The following is a 20,293-nucleotide window of genomic DNA, read 5'->3' as shown; positions in this document are numbered from 1 at the left end:
CTTTTGCATGCAAACAAATATATTTATTGCCTAAATTCTTAGAGAGTCACTGGGTCAAAGAATATGTGAATTTGTTATTTTAATAGATATTGCCAAGTTGCCCTCCCAAGAGGTAACATTCCCACTAACCCTGGGGAATGAGTCAGTGGGTGCCAACTTGAATGGTGAAGACCATGTCAACCTCACATGTGAGGTGGGAATGTTATATTTCTCCTTTAATGTTGCTTTTCATATATTGAGAAGCCATTTGCATTTCCTTTTTGATGAACTGCCTTCTTTTTTCTGTTGGAATGTTGGCCTTTTTCTTTTTCGAAGGAGCTCTTTATATATTAAAGGAATTAGCTCTTAATTTGCTTAAGGTGAAAGCAAATCTTCTTTTTCTTTCGGTTTATCTTCTGCCTTGGTTTGAACAATTTGTTTTCCTCTTGTTGTGGTTAGATATACCAAACTTTTATTTTATAGCTTCTGGATTTTCTTGCTTTTGTTTTGTCATATTTAGGCTTTCCCCACTCTGAGATTATAATAGATATTCTCCTGTGTCTTCATCTAGTACTTTTATTATTTTGCTTTTTACGTCTTCATCTTTGATCCGTCTGAATTGTCTTCTGATATATAGATTCCAAATTTATATTTTTCCAAATAGGTTTCCCAGGTGTCTACCCAGTCGTCCGTTAATACTGTTATGCTATGTCATCCTTATCGTATACATTTCTGTATTTACACCATAGATAATTTCAGTATGTTTTTTGAATCCATCAGATTTTTGAGTTACTGTCTCATAAATTACGTAATTATCCCTTTTTCTCTATTTTAAAATATTTTTTAAAACTCCTTATAATTATTAATCCCAAACTAGCTTGTGATTTCCTCTGTGGATATACAAATGAATATTTATAGTCTGTTTTAAAAGTTATTTAAACTTCCATCTTGTGAAGCTGCTCAAAATCTGAAGTTGGAAAGATAAGTATCTTATGCACAGGGACAGAGAAGATCAATCCGTGTAATCGAGCTTCAGCTGAAGACGAGTAGGCTTGTGTAGGTGTCGAGTGACATGCTTTTTTACCCGTTGCCATATACAAAGGCCTGTGCCCAAATGCCTGAAGCAGGTAATAGCACTGGTATAAGAACTATATCTCGTTAAGAGAGTGGTGAGGCTGGGACCCTGCGAAAGGGAAGTTTTGTTAACAGAATGGCTGAGGCCACATCATGAGAAGACATCAGGAAACTACCCTTGAGCTGTGATGCGCTAAGAAAATGAATCCATTTAATTTGGTGAAGCACGTGTCGTTTTTAGGTAATGTCTACAGCGGCCCTGAGCACCCAGCGGGGCAGGGACTCAGCCGAGGCAGAACAAGGCAAGTGCCTTGTTCAGCCCAACTTCCTGTTCTTCCAGCTTCCCCCCTCCCCCTCCTCTTGGTCCCCTTGGCACTGCTGTGCTCACTTCCGTGGCTCAAGGGGCGTCCTTCGAGACCTTTTTTCACAGTCACTGTGGTCTGGCCCCATGCGCTGGGAGGTCTGCATTTGGAACATGTGCCCTATGGCTATTAAGTCTAACCCCTGCTAAGAGAATGAGATGGACACCCCTAGAAAGAGATGCAGAATTTGGGTGTGGCCTATTCTGTGTATTTGCATTCCAGCAGGACGTCCAGAGTTTAAGCTGAAAGGACCAAGTCCAGTGGGGAGATTTCAGGTGTCAGCTGGAGTCGGGGAGGTCTTGTGAGACCTGTGCCCTTCTGCTGCGGGCTGCTGTGCTCTCTGCCTCTGTCATAGGCCTGCCATGCTTGTTCTGTGCGGGTCAGCCCCATCGTGCTCTCCTTTCCCACAGAAACCTTCATGCCTCCTACCAAGGTGGGCAGTTGACTTCTGGGTTCAGAATCACAGAAAGTCAGAGCTAGAAGGAGCCCCTCTGAACCCTTTCATATGATAAGTAATGTCTTTATAGATTTCCTCCCCTTTTTTAATGTTCTCATACTCTTGGGATGTTTGGACACCAGTGGTATTGTTTTCCATTTTCTCAGTGCCACACAAGCTGGGAGATTTTAGAAAATGTTTAGTTTTAAGGATACAAAATGTTCTTTTCTTCCTTTTAGATCCTGCCTAAGCTTTCCTGGCCTGCTCGAACCTGGGAGCCAACGATGAAGCAGAGTTTTGCCTTTGACAACAATGGCTACGAGCACGGCCTGGATGGCGTGCACCCCTCTCAGACGGCCACCGGCACCATCAGCATCGTGGGCATGACCTGCCAGTCGTGTGTGAAGTCCATCGAGGGCAGGGTGTCTAGTCTGAAAGGCATCGTGAGCGTTAAGGTTTCCCTGGAGCAGGGCAGCGCCATGGTGAGGTACATGCCCTCGGTCCTGAGCCTGCCTCAGGTTTGCTGTCAGATTGAGGACATGGGCTTCCAGGCCACTGTGGCGGAGGGAAAGGCTGCCTCCCGGCCATCCAGGTTCTCGCCCGCCCTGGAGGCTGTGGTCAAGCTTCGGGTGGAGGGCATGACCTGCCAGTCCTGCGTCAGCTCCATAGAAGGCAAGATCGGGAAACTGCAGGGCGTCGTGAGGGTCCGCGTCTCGCTCAGCAACCAGGAGGCAGTCATCACTTACCAGCCTTACCTCATCCAACCCCAAGACCTCAGGGACCACGTGAACGACATGGGGTTTGAAGCCGTCATCAAGAACAAGGTGGCCCCCGTGAGCCTGGGTCCAATTGACATCAGGCAGCTCCAGCGCATCCACCCAAAGGCCCCTCAGGCTTCCATCAACCAGAATGGCAATAACTCAGAGACCTCGGGGAGCCAGGGGGTGCCCCTGTATCTGAGAGTGGATGGAATGCACTGTAAGTCTTGTGTCCTGAACATCGAAGAAAATATTGGCCAGCAGCCAGGGGTTCAGAGTATCCAAGTGTCCCTGGAGAACGGGACTGCCCAAGTCCAGTACGACCCTTCCCGCATCTCCCCAGGGACCCTGCAGAGGGCCATTGAGGCTCTGCCACCTGGGAACTTTAAAGTCTCTCTACCCGATGGAGCGGAAGGGAGTGGGACAGACACCAGGAGCCCCCAGGCGCCCGGCGTGCGCTGTGCTGCAGTGCTGGCCATCGCTGGCATGACCTGCGAGTCCTGCGTCCAGTCCATCGAGGGCCTGGTTTCCCAGAGGGAGGGAGTGCAGCGTATCTCAGTGTCTTTGGCTGAAGGGACAGGAACGGTTCTCTACGATCCATCTCTAACTCACCCAGCAGAACTCCGAGCTGCGGTGGAGGACATGGGATTCGAGGCCTCCGTCCTGGCTGGTACGTGGTTGATGCTAAGTTCCTTGGATTTTTAGCTTCTTTTCTGAAGAGAGCACTGATTCTGTGTTCTTTTTTTTTTTTTAATTATTATTTTTGGCTGTGTTGGGTCTTCGTTGCTGCTCACGGGCTTTCTCTAGTTGCGGCGAGCGGGGTCTACTCTTCATTGCAGTGCACAGGCTCTGGGAGCATGGGCTTCAGTAGTTGCAGCACGTGGGCTCAGTAGTTGTGGCGAGCGGGCTTCACTAGTTGTGGTGCACGGGCTCTAGAGCGCAGGCTCAGTAGTTGTGGTGCACGGGCTTAGTTGCTCCGTGGCACGTGGGATCTTCCCGGACCAGAGCTAGAACCCGTGTCCCCTGTATTGGCAGGCGGATTCTTAACCACTGCGCCACCAGGGAAGCCCCTGTGTTCTTTTTAAAAAGAGTACTTTGGGAACACCTGGCCCTTCTCTCTCCAAAGGAAACATCATCATTTGCTCTGAGATTTCTCTGCTAAACAAAACAGAATAATAAAGACAACAGGACCCTGGTCTCACCACCTGGAGCCCATTCTGTTGAAAGTGGGAAAGAAGGGAAGGATATGATGATGGTTTCCCTTCCCACCCACCCCCGACCATGGCTGTGAGAAGAGGGGGTGTATGACAGCCTTCCCAAAGCGAGGTGCCCACATACCTTGATGCCACGTCACTAGACAGTTGCCAGGGTGGTGGCTGTCCCCAGGCCCCCTCCCATTGACCCGCCAGCCACTCACTTGTCTGTTTTCCCCTCCATTTCCTTCACTCGGGAGCCCAGCAAGTTGTCTTAGCGTCTTTCGTGTTTCTGCCCCTCACCAGGTCTGTGTGAGCTGTGGGATGCTGAGCAGCGAGGTACCTTCCCCCACCCCCACCCCAAGAACTTATGTGGTAGCAGGGAGGGGGAAACCACGCGGGGCAGCAGGTGTGAGCCCTGTGAGGGGGAAGGGGGGCTTCTAGGGAGGGCTCCCTCTGGGGGTGGGTGGGTGGGAGTGAGCCAGTGAGCCATGGGAGGTGGCAGAAACACGGCCGGGCCCCCTGTCCTGCCCCTCATGGCTGACTCCCACTCACTCCCCCCGCCCCGAGGAGCCCTTCCTAGGCCCCTGCACCACCCACCCCCAAGGGGAGCGGGTGAGTCATGTGGAGTGACTGGGCCCCATTCTGGGCTTTGTCTTTGTACCAAGTTTCAGGAAGGAGATTTGTTTTGTTTTGTTTTTTTAAACAAAAATCAATAAGGAAACTGGAACAGTAAATCCCGTACTCAGAAGCTAAGACATGTAGTATGTAGTCGTCATCTGCTATATTTGTATAAGGTTTAAAGTCTTAGAACAGTGGAATCAAGTTATCAGCAGTAAAAAGAAAGTTGCATTGAACTACATAACGCAGAATAATTGAACTTGACTACGTAAACCTGGAGAGAAAACAGGGATTTTTATTAGCCAGAATTATGAGAATTATGTTTAGCCCAAGAGGTATTTAGGGAACCAGATTTAGCAAATAAAAATACAGGACGGGCTTCCCTGGTGGCGCAGTGCTTGAGAGTCCGCCTGCCGATGCAGGGGACGCGGGTTCGTGCCCTGGTCCGGGAAGATCCCACATGCCGCGGAGCGGCTGGGCCCGTGAGCCATGGCCGCTGAGCCTGCGCGTATGGAGCCTGTGCTCCGCAATGGGAGAGGCCACAACAGTGAGAGGCCCGCGTACTGCAAAAAAATAAAAATAAATAAAAATACAGGATACCTAGTTAAGTTTGAATTTCAGATAAACAATGAGTAACATTTTAATATTAGTATGTCCTGTGCAGTATTTGAGACATACTAAAAAATTACTGTTTATCTGAAATTCAATTTTACCTGAATGTCCTGTATTTTACCTGGCAGTCTTAATTTAGGATAAACCATAAGTGTGCTGGTGACTGTCTTTTATAGCCACTTAAATACGAAAAAGGCATTATTTGTATTTGGTCGGTCATTCTGGATTGACCAGGGGCTCCTTGAGGACTGTCTTCAAACCATGTGATTTGTTTCTCCTTTGACTCCGCAGCACCCAGCACACAGTAGGTGTTTGTGAAGGAAATGAAGGAGAAAGGAAATAATGGGCTGGGACAGGCAGGGTCTCAGGTCAGCTGATGGAGGGAACTCTTGAGCGAGATTACAGAGCTGAAAAACCAAACAGGAACTGGGAGGGAAAACAGGAAATTAAAAAACAGGAAAACCACCCACAGATGGGAGGGTCTGAGGGAAGGCAGGTGTTTAGTTTACACGAGCCCAGGGGCTGAGCTTGCCTGGTGGGAACTGGCCAAGGGCAAGGCTATGGCAGGAGCCGGGGCCCCGGTGGAGGGATGGCAAACACTTGGGTCCTCCTCCTTTCTGTCCTGTTGTTTCCTGTTTGTTACCTCCATGTGCCAAATTTAATCAGAAACCAGTTGACAAGGGAGCCTGGGAAAAGTGGTTTGCAGGGGTCAGCCCCTTGGTAGTGGAGCAGGGGGAAGGAGGGAGGGAAAGGGTCTGAGAGCATACGGGCAAGAGACAGGCATTGAATTTCCGTCCCTTACTTGACAGCTAAAGTACATTTAGACCTGGTTGTAGAAGGCAGCTGTTACTTGTTCACTTGTTTGCATGGTAAGTAGTTTTTGAATGGATGAATGGATGGATGGATGGGATACATGAATACAAAGTGAGGAAAATTCACCTGTTACGTATAGCATGTTCCTCTCACCCTCATAAGTGAGTGATGTCACTTTCAGGGCACGGTTCCCTCACCCCTGCACGTGCTGGGGGTCTTCTGGGGCCCGGGTCCTGTGCCAGCTGCCGTGAAGTGCTCAGTGGCAGTCCAGGACCCACCCACAGCGGTTCACACTCTCCCGGGGAAGCAGGTCACAGAGGCCCCTTGTATCATCCAAGGCAGGTTAGAATAAATGTTGTAACAAGGAAGGTGTAGGTCAGATGCTTTTGGGATTCAGAAGAGGAGAGAATCCAATACCCGCTTGTGGGGCTCCCAAGGACATGATGTAGGGGTGACCATGGAGTTGGGCGTGGATAGGATTTAAGAATGGGTAGGATCTGAACAGGCAGGAAAGGGCAGGACTGCACGCCAGGCGGAGGAGACAGGCCAGCATCCTGGTGCAGGCTACCGTCCTCTGCTCCTGGATCCTGGAAGGGGGTCCAAACTGGTCTCCCTGCTTCCTGCCTTCCATCCCGGTCCCCAACCAGCTTTCACAGCGATCCTGTCGCGCTGCTGACCCTCCTGGCCCATCCCGTCTTGTATTGTGAGTGGAAGAGTCCTCATGGTGGTCCCTAAGCCGCTCCCTCACCCACCACCTTTCTAGCCCTGACTCAGTTCCTCTTACCAGGCTTGTTCTCACCTCAGGGTTTGTACTTGCTGTCCCCTGTGTCTGGAATGCTCTCCCTGCAAATGCACACAGTGTTCTTCATTTCATAGCTGCTCATCTGGACTTTTCCCAGAGCCTATATCATTTTTATATAGAAATATATAGGTTTGTATCATACATAGTTTTGTAATCTCTTTTTCGCCCTGCGACTTATCATAAACATAACTTACGGGTCCATCCGTGTGTCTGCAGTACCATGTTCAGCGGCCGCATGGCATCCCAGCATATGGGTGTACCATAACTTCATTTCCTCTTTATTTTTCCCATCTATTTTGTGTGGATGTCATTGTAAATAATACTGATAGGATTGTTGTGACTGTAAATACAATTGTCCGTGAAGACAGTCTTCAAACTACGTGATTTGTTTCTCCTTTGTGCACGTACTTAATTATTTCCTTGTGATAAATATCTGAAAGCATAATTGCTGAGTCACAGGGTATCAGCATTATTTCATTCCATCACAAATATTTATTGTGCCCCTACTAAGTGCCAAGCAATTAGAGGTACCATTTTTGATAATACTGTCAAATAGATTTCCAGAAAGTCAAATCAATTTATATGCCCACCCGTAGTGTTGGCATAGGTGGATAAAGGACCCAGTAGCGTAGGCTTATTTGGGTTTTTGTTAATTTATTTAAACTTTTTTTTTAGCAATCTCCAGAAGCCCAGAATTTAGTTGAGTTCGACCTCAGTGTTGGAGGTCTAACGAATACTACTGAAATCGTTGACAACAATATTTGGGTAGAAAGGCAAGTGAATCCAGGAGGTGGTGATGGACTGGAAAAAGAGGGAGGGGCTGGACAGGTGCAGGAGGGTTTGGTGGGGGTGGGAGCTAGAATGTTAAGAGCTGACATCCAAGGGGTGGAGTCATTTTGAAGAAGGACAAAGTCCAGGAGAGCAGAGCTGTGCTGGGTGAGGTGATGGTCTCTGCATCCAGAAGGTGGAGGGCTGTAAGGCCAGAGCACTGGAGGGTCTTCGTCCATCGACTGCACTCTTAAAGTGAGTGGAAGTAGTTTTAGCACTTTCCAGAAAATGAGCTTCTATGTTTTGCAGCTGTGGACTTTGAAGTAAGGAGAGTTCATCATCAAATGATGTCATTTTTTCCTACATACTCTTCAAGGTATTTTGTGTCATCACAAAACTGTGACTTTTTGGAGTGATGAAATTTTCTGTATCTTGATCTGGTCGATGGTTAGTTACATTGGTCTGTATATGCGTGGTAGGTGGAGTAATGGCCCCCAAAGATGTCTGCTCCCTGACCCCTGGTACTCGGTGGGGAAAGGAGAACTTTCATCATTGGAGCCGGACTACTGGAAGTCCAAATGGAAAGAAATTACCCTTGGCTATCAGCTCAGACCTACACGGAAGTTAATTTGAAGTATATCAGTGGCCTGAATGTGGAGGTTCATTTAAAATAACAGAGGTGCCAGGAGAACATGTCTTGGATATTTTCAGCGTGGCGGTAGACACATCTATTAATAGAGCACAGGGTGCACTCACCATTGAAGTTGGTTTAGTTGACTCTAAGTTGGGCTTCATTAACGTCAAGGACTTCTTTTATCAAAAGAAATACCGTTAGATGAGGGTGAGAAAGCAAACCACAGACTGGGAGCCAGCGTTTGCAGTGGGTACAGCTGACAAAGGGTTCCTGCCCAAAATGTATGTAGGACCTAGACAAAGGACGAGAAAAGGGCCAGCGACTCAATAGAGGTGTTTTGGGGCATTTTGATTGTCATGGGGAGGGAGAGGACCTCTGTTAACCAGGATGTGGCCAGGTGTAGAAGCTCGATTCCCTGCTTCATACCTGAGGGGTTTGGGGCAAAGCATTTAATTTCTTGTAACTCTTTTCTTCACTTGTAAAATGGGGATGGTAGTAGTACTTGCCACAGGGCTATGTTAACAGTTAAAGGAGGCCAGACGTGTGCTTAGCAGGGTGCCTGGTGTGTTCTTACCACTGCTTTACCGCCATTGTCTCATTAGAGCATTCGTCTACCCAGAACATTCCGTCCTTGCAGTATCGGCGTGTTTTCCTATGTATGGAATCGAGTGCCTCCGTCTGGTTGTGGGGAGGGAGAGACAGTGATGGAAACACCAACCCCCCTTTATCTTCTCCAGGAACTTTCATCTGAACATTGTCAAGCTTGAGCCTCCTGTTCCGGAAAAAAAATTATCCATTCTTCTAATCTGAATGATTTGTGACATTCTATCCTAGAAAACTGTTCCAGCACCCACGCTGGGAACCACAGTGCTGGGAGCGCCACGGGGCACACAGCGGCTGGTGCACCTGTGTCCGTGCAGAACGCGACTCCCCAGCCCGGGGGTCTCCCTACAAACCACAACCCCGGCCTCGTGTCCAAGTGCCCTCGGGCCTCCGAAACCGTGGCCCCACAGAAGTGCTTTCTACAGGTCAGAGGCATGACCTGCGCGTCCTGTGTGTCCAACATAGAGAGGAACCTGCAGAAAGAAGCTGGTAAGAGGTCTCCACCGCGCCGCGCCGAGCTGGGATGCTGCTGTGGATGGTAGCGTGTAGACTGCTGGAGGCCACGGTCAGCAACGTGGGGCGGTGTGCCCTTGGCACACGATGGCCTTGGGCGTCTCCACTGACTGCATTTATCAGGAGCCCTGATCATCTGGCAGCGGCTCATTGTGTGATAGGACAGATGTTTGTCTAATGTTCTGGGGCAGTTGGCGCTCTGCTCTTTAAGAAGTACTTAGTTTGAGATAAAATGGATTGCTGAGTAAGTTAGCCATGGGGAATCCAGTTTAAAGGTCAAGGTACTGTCATGGGTGGTCTCCCCAACTAGCTTGTCCTGGTAGTAGTCTGTGGTTTTCCCTTCCAAAGCCTCTTACGGTCAAACACATAAATAGCCTTCATTCTGTCCTGTTGTCATTGTAAATCATAGCGTGTTGCGGAAATGCCAAAGTTTTGTCCTCTAAACAACATTGCCAATCTGTTTTTTGGTTTTTTTTTTTTCCGGTACGCGGGCCTCTCACTGTTGTGGCCTCTTCCGTTGGCGGAGCACAGGCTCCGGACGCGCATGCTCAGCGGTGCGGAGCACAGGCTCCGGACGCGCAGGCTCAGCGGCCATGGCTCACGGGCCCAGCCGCTCCGCGGCACGTGGGATCCTCCCGGACCGGGGCACGAACCCGTGTCCCCTGCCTCGGCAGGCGGACTCCCAACCACTGCGCCACCAGGGAAGCCCCCGATCTGGTTTCTTAAAGCTGAGAGTGCAGCGAAAATCCTGTCCCAATTTTTTGTTTGGAAAATATCTTAACCGTGACTCTGCTGGCCTCCGGGGTCACCTTCTCTCTTCCTGTGGCTCCGTACGTGGGTCTTTCTGCTCCGGCTCAAGGATAACATGCTTCCCGCCTCCTGCTCATCAAGCCTGCAGCTTCCTGGAGCTCTAGAAGGTGGCTCTCAAACCAAGGTGTTCTAGGAGCTCCTCTGTCACCTGTGGGCTGGCGGCTCAAAAGCTAACCTGTGTCTCACAGGGCCCATGATTCTCTTCCCGACTTGAATCCCTCATATTTATCCTTTATGACATTCTTTCTAAAGCACATCATTCCTTTCATTTATGTGAATGAACCTTTCTTTCCCCCTTAAACTAAACAACAGTGGTAGCAAGATAGTCCGCAGGATTTCTTTTTCATTCCTGAAAGTGATTAAAAACTGAAGAAGAGTATGGAAAACCACTTTTGAAAGTGATTTTTTTCTCCTGTGTCTGGAAGTGGAGAAAAAAGTACACCCATTATGTGACAGCAGTTGCCTGCTGCAGACACTGTCCCTTGCTTTGAGGTGTGTGCCCGCACCTGTGTCCCCCAGAGCCTGCCTCAGAGCGGCGCCCGCCGGGCCAGCAGCATGGGCCGTGCCTGGGAGAGGGGCAGGCCTGCAGAACCTCACACCCTCCCCAGACCCACTGAATCAGCGTCTTTGCTTTAACCAGGGCCTAAGGTGAGTCATATGCCCAATAAAGTGTGAGAATCACCTGGGGAGCTTTAAAAAGGGGGGAAAAAGATGCCTGGTATCCACCCTGAGAGATTTTGATTTAATTGGTCTGGGTTAAGAGTTAATCACCAGTCAGGTGATTGTTAAAAGCCCTCCCCCCTGCCCCCCACCCCAGGTGATCCTAATGCACAGCCAAGTGTGAGAACCACTGTTCTAGAAGCTTCTGGGGCAGAGGTTTTTCTTTGTTAGCTTATGTTGAACACATCATCCCCCGAGGCCTTGCCTGGAGTGTTCCAGCTGTGCCCTGCTGGTTTCAGGGATTCTCTCTGTGCTGGTTGCGTTGATGGCTGGAAAGGCAGAGGTGAAGTATAACCCGGAAGTTATCCAGCCCCTGGAGATAGTGCAGCTCATCCAGGACCTGGGCTTCAAGGCAGAGGTGATGGAGGACTGCGCGGGCTCAGACGGCGACCTCGAGCTGATTGTAAGCGCAGCAGCTGGGCTGGAGCGGGGGCCAGGGGGTGCAGGCCTGAGACAGCCCACGGAGGCCTTCTGACGGCAACCGGGGTTGTGGTCAGGATGTTCCCCCTTCTTGCATGTATCCTGTTCGTTGCTATTGGGTTTTCCTTTGAAGCCAGTGACAAGGACCTGCTCGTTTTGTGAAGGAATGTCCACTATGTCAGAAAGTCGCAGGCGCGTGTCCCGCCAGGTCCCGCCAGGCGCGTCAGGGTATCGGGAGGAGGAGGCAACGGCGTTGGAGGAAGAGGAATTGGAGACGGCAGCTGCCCTGAGCTTGTGGCTCGAGGGAGTCGAACAGGAACACGTCCCGTGAGGCCGAGAGGAAGCTGGAATGCCAGAGGCATCTCGAGGCCCCGGGACGGGATGGGAGTGAGTGAGGCAGTCGGGGCCACCTTGTAGGTACAGGTGTGTCTACAAGGTACTTGGTGACCAGAGTGTCCCCAGGCGCTCAGTCCGGGGTGAACGCCGGGGGTGGTGCTGTTTCCAGGGCTGCTGGGGAGCGGAGGGATGAGGCGCTGGTATTGTTTCCTGTCTGCCCACTGCTGCCAGTGGCTCTAGTCAACAAATCATCGAGGACAGAAGATGGCTCTAGTATTTCAAATATGCTGTGTTCACAAACACTTCTGCGCAAAGCTCTTTTTGTGCAAATAAAGGGAGACTTAGAAGGAATCCACAAGGAATTGAATAACGCTGTTTACCGAAGTGAAAACTTCCTTGCTGTGTTTAGTCAGTGCCATTAGTGGTAGGTAAGTAAATGTTTGAAGAAAAAGTACTGTGGACACACGTGGCACCTTGAGCTCCCGAGAAGTGGAGTTCTTTGCAGAGCAAATCCTTTGCTCTGGCTGGGCCTCGGTGTGTGCAGAGGGGCACAGTGTAGTACTCGCTGGGTCAGACCTCCAGGGCCCGAGGTGCACATCTCTGCTCACACTGCAGTGTGGAAATATAGAGCAAGACAATCAGTGGGGAAGGTGAAAACATCTTTTTGAACAATGTTTTTTTTTTTCTTATTACAGTGTCCTATAGTTGTATTGTCGTCACATGCTCAGGCATTTCATGTCTGTATTTAATTTGTATTCTGGGAAGTGCTGACCACTGATACTCAGAAGAGTGAGTTGCCCAGCTTGCCTAATGCATAGTACAGGGGTGGCTGGCTCACTTGGAACTGCTTTCTCAGTGCACACAGCACGGGGTGGCAGAAATGCATAACCAACACAGGGCGTAGAGTGCTGTGAAAGCCCGTTGTTAGCAGAGCTGCGAGTGGGGCCTTGGTCCTTGCCATCTGCTTAGTGATTGGTCTCCTGTACGTGAGTTGAGGAAGAACCACTGTTTATATCCCCGAGGCTCCTGCGGGAATGTCCGGGGTGAAAATCTTGCACCTGGGGGTTGTGAGTCCAGCATCTTGGGAAGGAGGACAGACTGGTGGCTGCCTGTTAACCCAACTCCCTGTGTGCCTTTGGTGGGATCCTCTGGATCCTGGGTCAGTGGGATCTTTGTCATCCTTTGCCGCAGATCACGGGGATGACCTGCACTTCCTGTGTTCACAACATAGAGTCCAAACTCACAAGGACAAACGGCATCACCTACGCCTCTGTGGCTCTTGCCACCAGCAAAGCCCACGTGAAGTTTGATCCTGAAATTATTGGTCCGCGGGATATTGTCAAAATAATCGAGGTAAATCATTTATCAAAAGAATATTGTACCCACCTTTTAAAACACAGTGGTTTATAATCATCATAGAAAAATGAGCAAAATATAGCTAAGCAAAAAAAAAAAAAAATCACCTAATCTAAAATCCTTCAAGATTTCCCATGGAAATAAGGTGACTCAACTTGTGAGCGTTTAGTAAATATCAGATAATTTGAGGGGGGAATCAGTGAATGGGTAAGAAAAAGATGGGGAGAAAAGGACATTATTATTGTTTTAATTTCAGATATTCCCTGAGAAACAGCAGTATTGCCAAGATTCCTGGCACATGGTATTAAATTGCCTAATTGTGGGAATTCCCTGGCTGTCCAGTGTTTCACTGCCAACGGCCTGGGTTCGATCCCTGGTTGGGGAACTAAGATCCCACAAGCCATGCGGTGTGACTCCCCCCAAAAAAAAAATTGCCTAATTGTAAGTCTTTTAAGTAATATTTACATCTGTGTCACGTATCTACAGACCAAAGGAATGTTGGTGTTGGGAAGAATTACACTGCGTTTGACCACTATACTAGGCCTCCTTTACAGGTGGAGAGTTTAGTCATTTCTCCTTTGGAAAATCAATCACAGTAGTTTTCTGTACTCCCACCCTCATCGTTCCCTCACTTTGTCCACAGACATTCTGTGTCCTCTCTCAGGTCTGTATCATACCACACCAGGAGAAGATGAGCATTAGTGGTGATCTGAATGGGTCAAGATGGTCAAAACCGAGCAAGATGAACTCATAACAACTAATGGTGAAGTTTAGCAGAAACTACTGCTTATGAAATTCCTTATGAAATTAAACATCTCATAGCAGGCTTCAAGTTGTTTTAAATTTTCGTGTGTGTGTGTGTGTGTTAAGAGAGATGCTGTCTGTTGTCTGGCCATGCAGAGCTCTTTGAGGTGCAAATGCTGCTACTGCTGTTGATACAGTGCCTCAATCTTAGAGGCAGACAATGCAGCTTCTTTATCAGATGAGGAGAGATCCCCCAGAGAGGTTAGGAGACTTTGATCCCTGGTACCCAGCTAAAGGTTGCAGAGCTGGTGCTCCAACCCAGATCTCCTAGTTCCAAGCTCAGTGGGCATCCGGTTTCTGCCACCCCACGGGTCTTACAGAACAGTAGTGATAAGGCATTAATGAGGGAGAGAAGTCAACTGAGGCACTAATCCTTGCTGGCCTCCACCCAACTGCCCAGCCCGCTGCAGTCCCCTGCTAGTTCTTACTTGAGGTATATTGCCAATGTCTGGCCCCCATTCCTGCATCTCTGGGGCATCTTTTCCTGATGTAATTGGGCCGGTATTAGTTGTAAAGGATTTGTCGTTAGATGGCCTTACATGCTCTTTCTTCCAACGTAACTCGTAATTTTTGAGTAAAATCCCAACATCAGAGTCCCAGGGCCCCTCTTTACATCGTGCTGACTGACAGGACATTTCCTGACAACCTTTCCTGTATAATGTTATACAGGGAATCAGAGATTTAGCAACCAGATCAAATAAGATAGAGAGGGTGGAGGAGCAAAACGGTGAAAGAATCGCTTGAGAGAATCCCTGAGAAAACCACAGATACTGCCGGAGCCAAGGTCTGCTCGTTGGGAGAGGCCTGGGCTGGAGCCGGGGTGGGGGGGCCTGCAGCTGGATTCAGAGCTTCCGATGATGCTGTAGCTTTGGACGGGAGTTTAATCCCTGACCTTCAGTTTCCTCCTACAGAGAGCGATACTCCCGACCGCTTGATACTGCGGAGTCCATAACTCACAGATCCCGCGTTTATAACTCAACATCGATCAGCTCAGGGTGTGCTAAGTCACCTCCCGGCGTCTGCTGCCTTTGCCCACAGAAGGAGCAGCAGTCGCCGTGGAACCTCCGACGGGATCTGTACAGTGACATGGGGACAAAAGTCGTGAGCGGAAAAACCAATACAGTCCTCTGAGGCGGTTTTAGATTAACTTTCTTTCTTTTTTTTTTTTTTTTTTTTAATGTATTTATTTATTTATTTGTGGCTGCGTTGGGTCCTCGTTTCCGCGCATGGGCCTTCCCTAGTCGCGGCAAGTGGGGGCCACCCCTCATCACGGTGCGCGGGCCTCCCACCATCGCAGCCTCTGTTGTTGCGGAGCACAGGCTCCAGACGCACAGGCCTAGTAATTGTGGCTCACAGGCCCAGCCGCTCTGCGGCATGTGGGATCCTCCCAGACCAGAGCTCGAACCCGCATCCCCCGCATTGGCAGGCACACTCTGAACCGCTGCGCCACCAGGGAAGCCCTAGATTAACTTTCTTATTTCCAAAGATGTAAAATGGTTTCTACTGATGCCTGTTTTAACCAAGTGCCTTCTTTCTTGTTTCCTCTTTCTAATAACAAGGAAATCGGCTTTCATGTCTCCCTGGCCCAGAGGAACCCCAGCGCTCATCACTTGGACCACAAGCTGGAAATAAAGCAGTAGGTAGAACACAGAAGATAAACTGTAGCTCTAAGGGCTGCCCTCCCCTGGCCCGCCTCTACCTCATTCGGTGCTGATCGGTGTCCCTGCTACCCCCACCTTCCACAGCGCCTTCTGCTGAATTAGTTGCCTTCACCCCGTAACGTTAATCCTCTAAAACAGCGCTGTTCCACGGTACCTTCTGCTGTGCCAGAAACACTCTATATCTGCACTGCCCAGTATGAAATGCAGCCAGTGTGACTCAGGAAGTGAATTTTTAATTTCCCTTCATTTTAACTAATTTTAATTTAAATAGTTACCTATGGCTGGTCGCTAACAGATTGGACAGCACTTACGTTGGGAGGAAGGGAAGAGTGGGTTCTTTCTTTTATAGTATTTCAAGACTTTACTGGAGTGGGTCGAGATCTAGGATCCGAGGACAGGAATTACGGCCAAGTGGAAAGAAAATGGCTCGGGAAGCAGGAGACCTGAGCTCATTCACTGTTGCAGATGTTCACTCATTCATTCAACGAACACAAGCCCGCTGTTGTATGCAGGGCACTGTGCCGGGTGCTAGGGGTGAATAGGGTGTCACCCCTACCTTAGAGGGGCCCTTGGTTGGGCTGGGAAGAGCGGGTGAGCAATGATGCAGGTGGGTTCTGGGGAGTCTGGGAAGCTAACAAGCAGGGGACACATGATCTGAGCCTCAAAGAATGAGTGGAAGTTTGTCGGTCTGAGAGGAGTGGGGTAGGAAGCGAGGTCTTTTCGGGGCTTGCAGGCGGGGGCCTGGGAGTGTAAGACTCCGATCTCGCAGACCCATGGCCTTCAGATCGCGTTGAGGCTATGCCTCCTACAGCTTCCAAGAGCGCTTGGTTGGAATTTTGTGTGTGGTGAGGCTGATGTGAGACCATGGCTGCCACCTGTGACCCCGATTTCAGACTTCATCAAGGCAGCTGCACTGTTCACACTGACTCTATTTTAAGTAATAGTTTAAAAGTTGAGTGTATAAGTTTATACTAATGAAATGTTCCTTTTATCTATCTTTTTCTTGGGAGTCTATAAACGATTGCGGTTTGAAAAAAGAGCGGTAGCAGCCATAGGCTGAGGATGGCCCACCTCTTTGGGGCTGAATTCTCAGTTTCTGGACCTCGGTTGCCTCACCTGTAGATTGCAGGTGCCACGTCAGCCACGGGCAGGCAGGGGCTGTGTCTAAATGTCTCTGGAGCATCCTTGCAGTGAAGTTTAGACCTTTGATGTTCCCCTCAGATGGCTGATGTAGGGAGAGAGCCTTGCTTTCACTTTAGCCCTTGCTGGTCTGTCCCAGACATGTGGCAGAGGCCAGTCTCAAACCAAGTCCTCGGGAGGGGACGGGGCCAGAAGCCAGGTGACCGGCGGTACCTGATATGTCGGTGTTGCTGTGTTTCTTTCCAGGTGGAAGAAGTCTTTCCTGTGCAGCCTGGTGTTTGGCATCCCTGTCATGGGTTTAATGATCTATATGTTGATACCCAGCCACGAGCCCCACGAGTCTATGCTGCTGGACCACAACATCATCCCGGGACTGTCCATCCTGAACCTCGTCTTCTTTATCTTGTGTACCTTTGTCCAGGTGCGTATCGGGGGGTGGGCACACCTGCCCAGCGTGCCTGTGTGTGGCCAGCAGGTGCTCTGTCCTCTTAGGCCAGCACAGCCCTTCAGAGCGCTCCAAGTGCAGCTTCGTTGCCACTTTCCCACCACCCAGCCAGCTGCTGCTTTTTTCTGTCTTATGACCAGCTGGGGGGCGTCCTCTAACACGGGCAGTTCCACAGATGACCAGACTCCCCCTGGAGCAGCAGCCCCCTGCGGCAAGGCTTGGTGATCCAGTGTGTCTTGTTTGCCTATTGTTCAGCTGAATTCGATGTTAGAAGCAGCAGCTGGACCACCCTGGAGCTCATGCTGCTCTCTTCCACGTCTTGGCTTGAATGACTGAAACGTGGTCCTGAGGAATCATAATTTAAAAGGGGCAGGCTTCGTGTTACTTCTGCCCTGGGGACCGCATTAAGTAGCTAGCTGTATTTCTAGTGGGAAGTGTGCCTTCCATTTATTTTGGAATAGAAAATGAAACTCCTGACTTAATATTAGAATTAATTAATATTAATTAGGATTATCTGGGGGCAAGTGTTTATAGGCTCAATTTGGTTTTTCCAGATCTTCATCTGCATAGAAAAAAACACATATTTATGTGCGTATGTATGTGTGTGTACATGTTCACATACTATAGACACAGGCTTTCTTTTTGGCCGAAATAGGATAATACTAGATACACTGATTTATAACTGGCTTTTTCACTTAACCATGTACTGTGTACATCTCTCACACCAGCGGTTAGGGGCCTAGCACATTGTCTTCAGGGACCGCATAGCACTGTCCACAGTATGAACGCACTATGATTTCTTTCACCATCTTGAGCATTCTCCTACTGATGGACATCTAGGTTGTCCAGTGCTCTGGGTCTTAAAGGTCTCCCTGGATCAGCCACTCCTGTGGTCAGAAGTCCTCTGAATCAGGAAGTACATTTCGTACACATCACTTATGGAGGAAAAAAGTCATGTCAGCGTCGAGGGGGAGCCCAGGGTATTTACAGTCCCGAGGGCCCTTGTCACAAAGGTCACTCTCCCTCACCACCTTTCAGTTCCTCGGGGGCTGGTACTTCTACGTGCAGGCCTACAAATCTCTGAGACACAGGGCGGCCAGCATGGACGTGCTCATCGTGCTGGCCACAAGCATCGCCTACGTCTACTCCCTCGTCATCCTGGTGGTGGCCGTCGCCGAGAAGGCGGAGAGGAGCCCGGTGACCTTCTTTGACACGCCCCCCATGCTCTTCGTGTTCATTGCCCTGGGGCGGTGGCTGGAACACGTGGCAAAGGTAACTGCAGCCTCAGGTTAAAGGAAGAACTGTTTCCTCAGTAACACAAACCTTAATTTATCTGAGCACCATGTTTAGAATTACTCATCATACACAATCTAGGGCAAGGATTAAAGAAACATGAAACCTACGTATAATTAGGTGTTCTGACCACCAGTCTCCAAACTGGCCTCTGCTTCTGAAATCCCAGCTAATCTGGTTAATTATTAAAACCTTTGTTCAGATGCATCGCGCAGTGGAAAGAACCCTGGATTTCGGGCCGGAGCTCGTACCGAACCTCTTGGTACATAACTGAGTGTGTAGCTTCCTAGTCTAGAAATCCACATTTCCACCATAGGGTCGTGCCATTTTTAGCACCCTGCATTGTTCCCAGATTTCAATGTATCCTAATATAAGAGAGTGGGACTCAGGTCCTAAAAGAACTTAAATTGAACCTAAAAGAAAACAGTCATTGGGCAGACTGGCATTGTTTCTTCAATCTGAAATGTAATTCATAGAACTCAGTTGCACTGTACACTCAGCGCGGGGATGGCACGGCTGCGTGTTGATGGGCAGTAAGTGACACTCATCCTGGGAGAGCCCGCAGGCGTGCAGAGGGGCCGCGTTAGGGAGGCAGCCTTTTCTTGCGGGGTTTTCTCTAACACCAGCCTTGTGATTGATGGTCTGGGTTTGCACAGGCCAGCTTAGTATCGCTCTCATTCTACCTTCTGGTTATTTCTTAGAGCAAAACTTCAGAAGCCCTCGCCAAACTCATGTCTCTACAAGCCACGGAAGCCACCGTCGTGACCCTTGGGGAGGACAGCTTAATCATCAGGTGGGTTGTCTTTGTCACACATCCTTGATCGATTTAGATCAGCCCTGTGTGCTACACATCGCACACCTATCGTGTGAAGGACGTGACACTAGACCTGGTGAGGGCCGGCAAAGACGGTACATGTTAGGAAGATGCCCCATCTCAGTCCAGTTAAGTAAACAAAGCATTTATATACTAAAAGATAAGCAAGGGTTCAAGGGGGTGTATGTTTGCTAGATGATGAGTGAGAGGTACAGGCAGTATTTCTGGAACTTAGGAGAGGAAGGCTCGTGGTGGTCAAGCAGAGCTTCACAGAACATGGAGTATGAGCTGGGTCTCGCCCACAGGATCTGGAGGATTTGGACAGGCTGAGAGATAGGGGTTCAACTTGCCAAAGAATAAAAATGGGAGAACTATTTTTCTTCTTTATCAGGTTGGCAGACATTAAAAACAATAATGCTCACTGTCGTTATTGCTGGGACTTATATGGCATTTACTGTTTGCCAGATGCTATACTAACCTGTTTGCATTTAATCTATCCAAGAAAAAGCTTTATGAGGAAGGGACTCTTACTACCCTTATTGTACAGATGCAGAGACTGAGGTTCAGAGAGGCTATGCAACTGGCCCAGGGTCACACAGGTATTAAGTAGTGGAATTAGGACAGAACCTACGCTGCTGGTTGCAGAGCCCATGTTCTTTACACTCTTAAAGCGTATTTAATAACGTGGGCATTTTTACAAATTAAGGCTTCTGTGTTTCTCCGGTCAGCCCCATTTTCCTCTTCCAGGCAATGGTTATTTCTAGGCCTCCCTCGCATTCCTGAAATCTCTCTGGACCCACCACTTTCCCCTTTAGCCTGTGATCTCACTTCTGACTTGAGAATAGAAACCGTGATGGGAAACCCATCAGTTTCCTGTCACTCAGCCTGCAAAGCTGCCCTTCCCCACCGCACCGGTGGAAGAAGAGGCATCCCCCCGCCGGGGCCTCTGCTTAGAGCCATCATCTGTCGGATTCTTACTATCTCCAGTGTCCCCGTCTCTGCTGATTCTTACCATCCGGTACGACCTACTCCAAACTCTCCCACTACTGAAGCAACCATCGGTGCCCCTCCCACTGTGCACCCGCTGGTCCATCACACTCTTGCTGGTTTCCTAGCTGTGTCTCCGAGAGACAGGCCCCTGAGGCCAAGGCGGGTCCCTTCCTTCCCGAAGGCCACTGGGCGAACCTCTGTTGAGCCCGTGGGCCAGTGAGTGAGACGTGAGGATTGCAAGTTTCCGAGGCTCAGGCTGACCAAGCACAGCAGCACCGGCTTTTGCCTGCACACTGGTTTTTAAGTAATAATCAGAATTATGGTAGTGACGGCTGA

At 49.4% G+C, this 20,293-nt stretch overlaps 1 protein-coding gene across 2 annotated transcripts in view; it reads left to right on the top strand.

The window, feature by feature from the left end:
- Positions 1–20,293, top strand: part of ATP7B (ATPase copper transporting beta) — a 53,738-nt gene that overhangs the window by 13,772 nt on the left and 19,673 nt on the right. For both annotated transcript variants that reach the window (XR_003791658.1, XM_029209737.1), the window contains exons 2-9: positions 2,091–3,279; positions 8,887–9,144; positions 10,938–11,101; positions 12,646–12,807; positions 15,174–15,250; positions 16,662–16,836; positions 17,899–18,132; positions 18,855–18,946. Coding sequence is in view for 1 of the 2 variants with exons in the window: in XM_029209737.1 (XP_029065570.1) it covers positions 2,091–3,279; positions 8,887–9,144; positions 10,938–11,101; positions 12,646–12,807; positions 15,174–15,250; positions 16,662–16,836; positions 17,899–18,132; positions 18,855–18,946 (2,351 nt within the window). In the remaining variant the exon portion in view is untranslated. The remainder of the gene's footprint in view (positions 1–2,090; positions 3,280–8,886; positions 9,145–10,937; positions 11,102–12,645; positions 12,808–15,173; positions 15,251–16,661; positions 16,837–17,898; positions 18,133–18,854; positions 18,947–20,293) is intronic.

The sequence above is a fragment of the Monodon monoceros genome, unplaced genomic scaffold (assembly GCF_005190385.1).
Source record: "Monodon monoceros isolate NGI ecotype Baffin Bay Population unplaced genomic scaffold, NGI_Narwhal_1 Super_Scaffold_8, whole genome shotgun sequence".
NCBI lineage: Eukaryota > Metazoa > Chordata > Mammalia > Artiodactyla > Monodontidae > Monodon > Monodon monoceros.
This window is presented reverse-complemented; position numbering and strand designations above follow the sequence as displayed.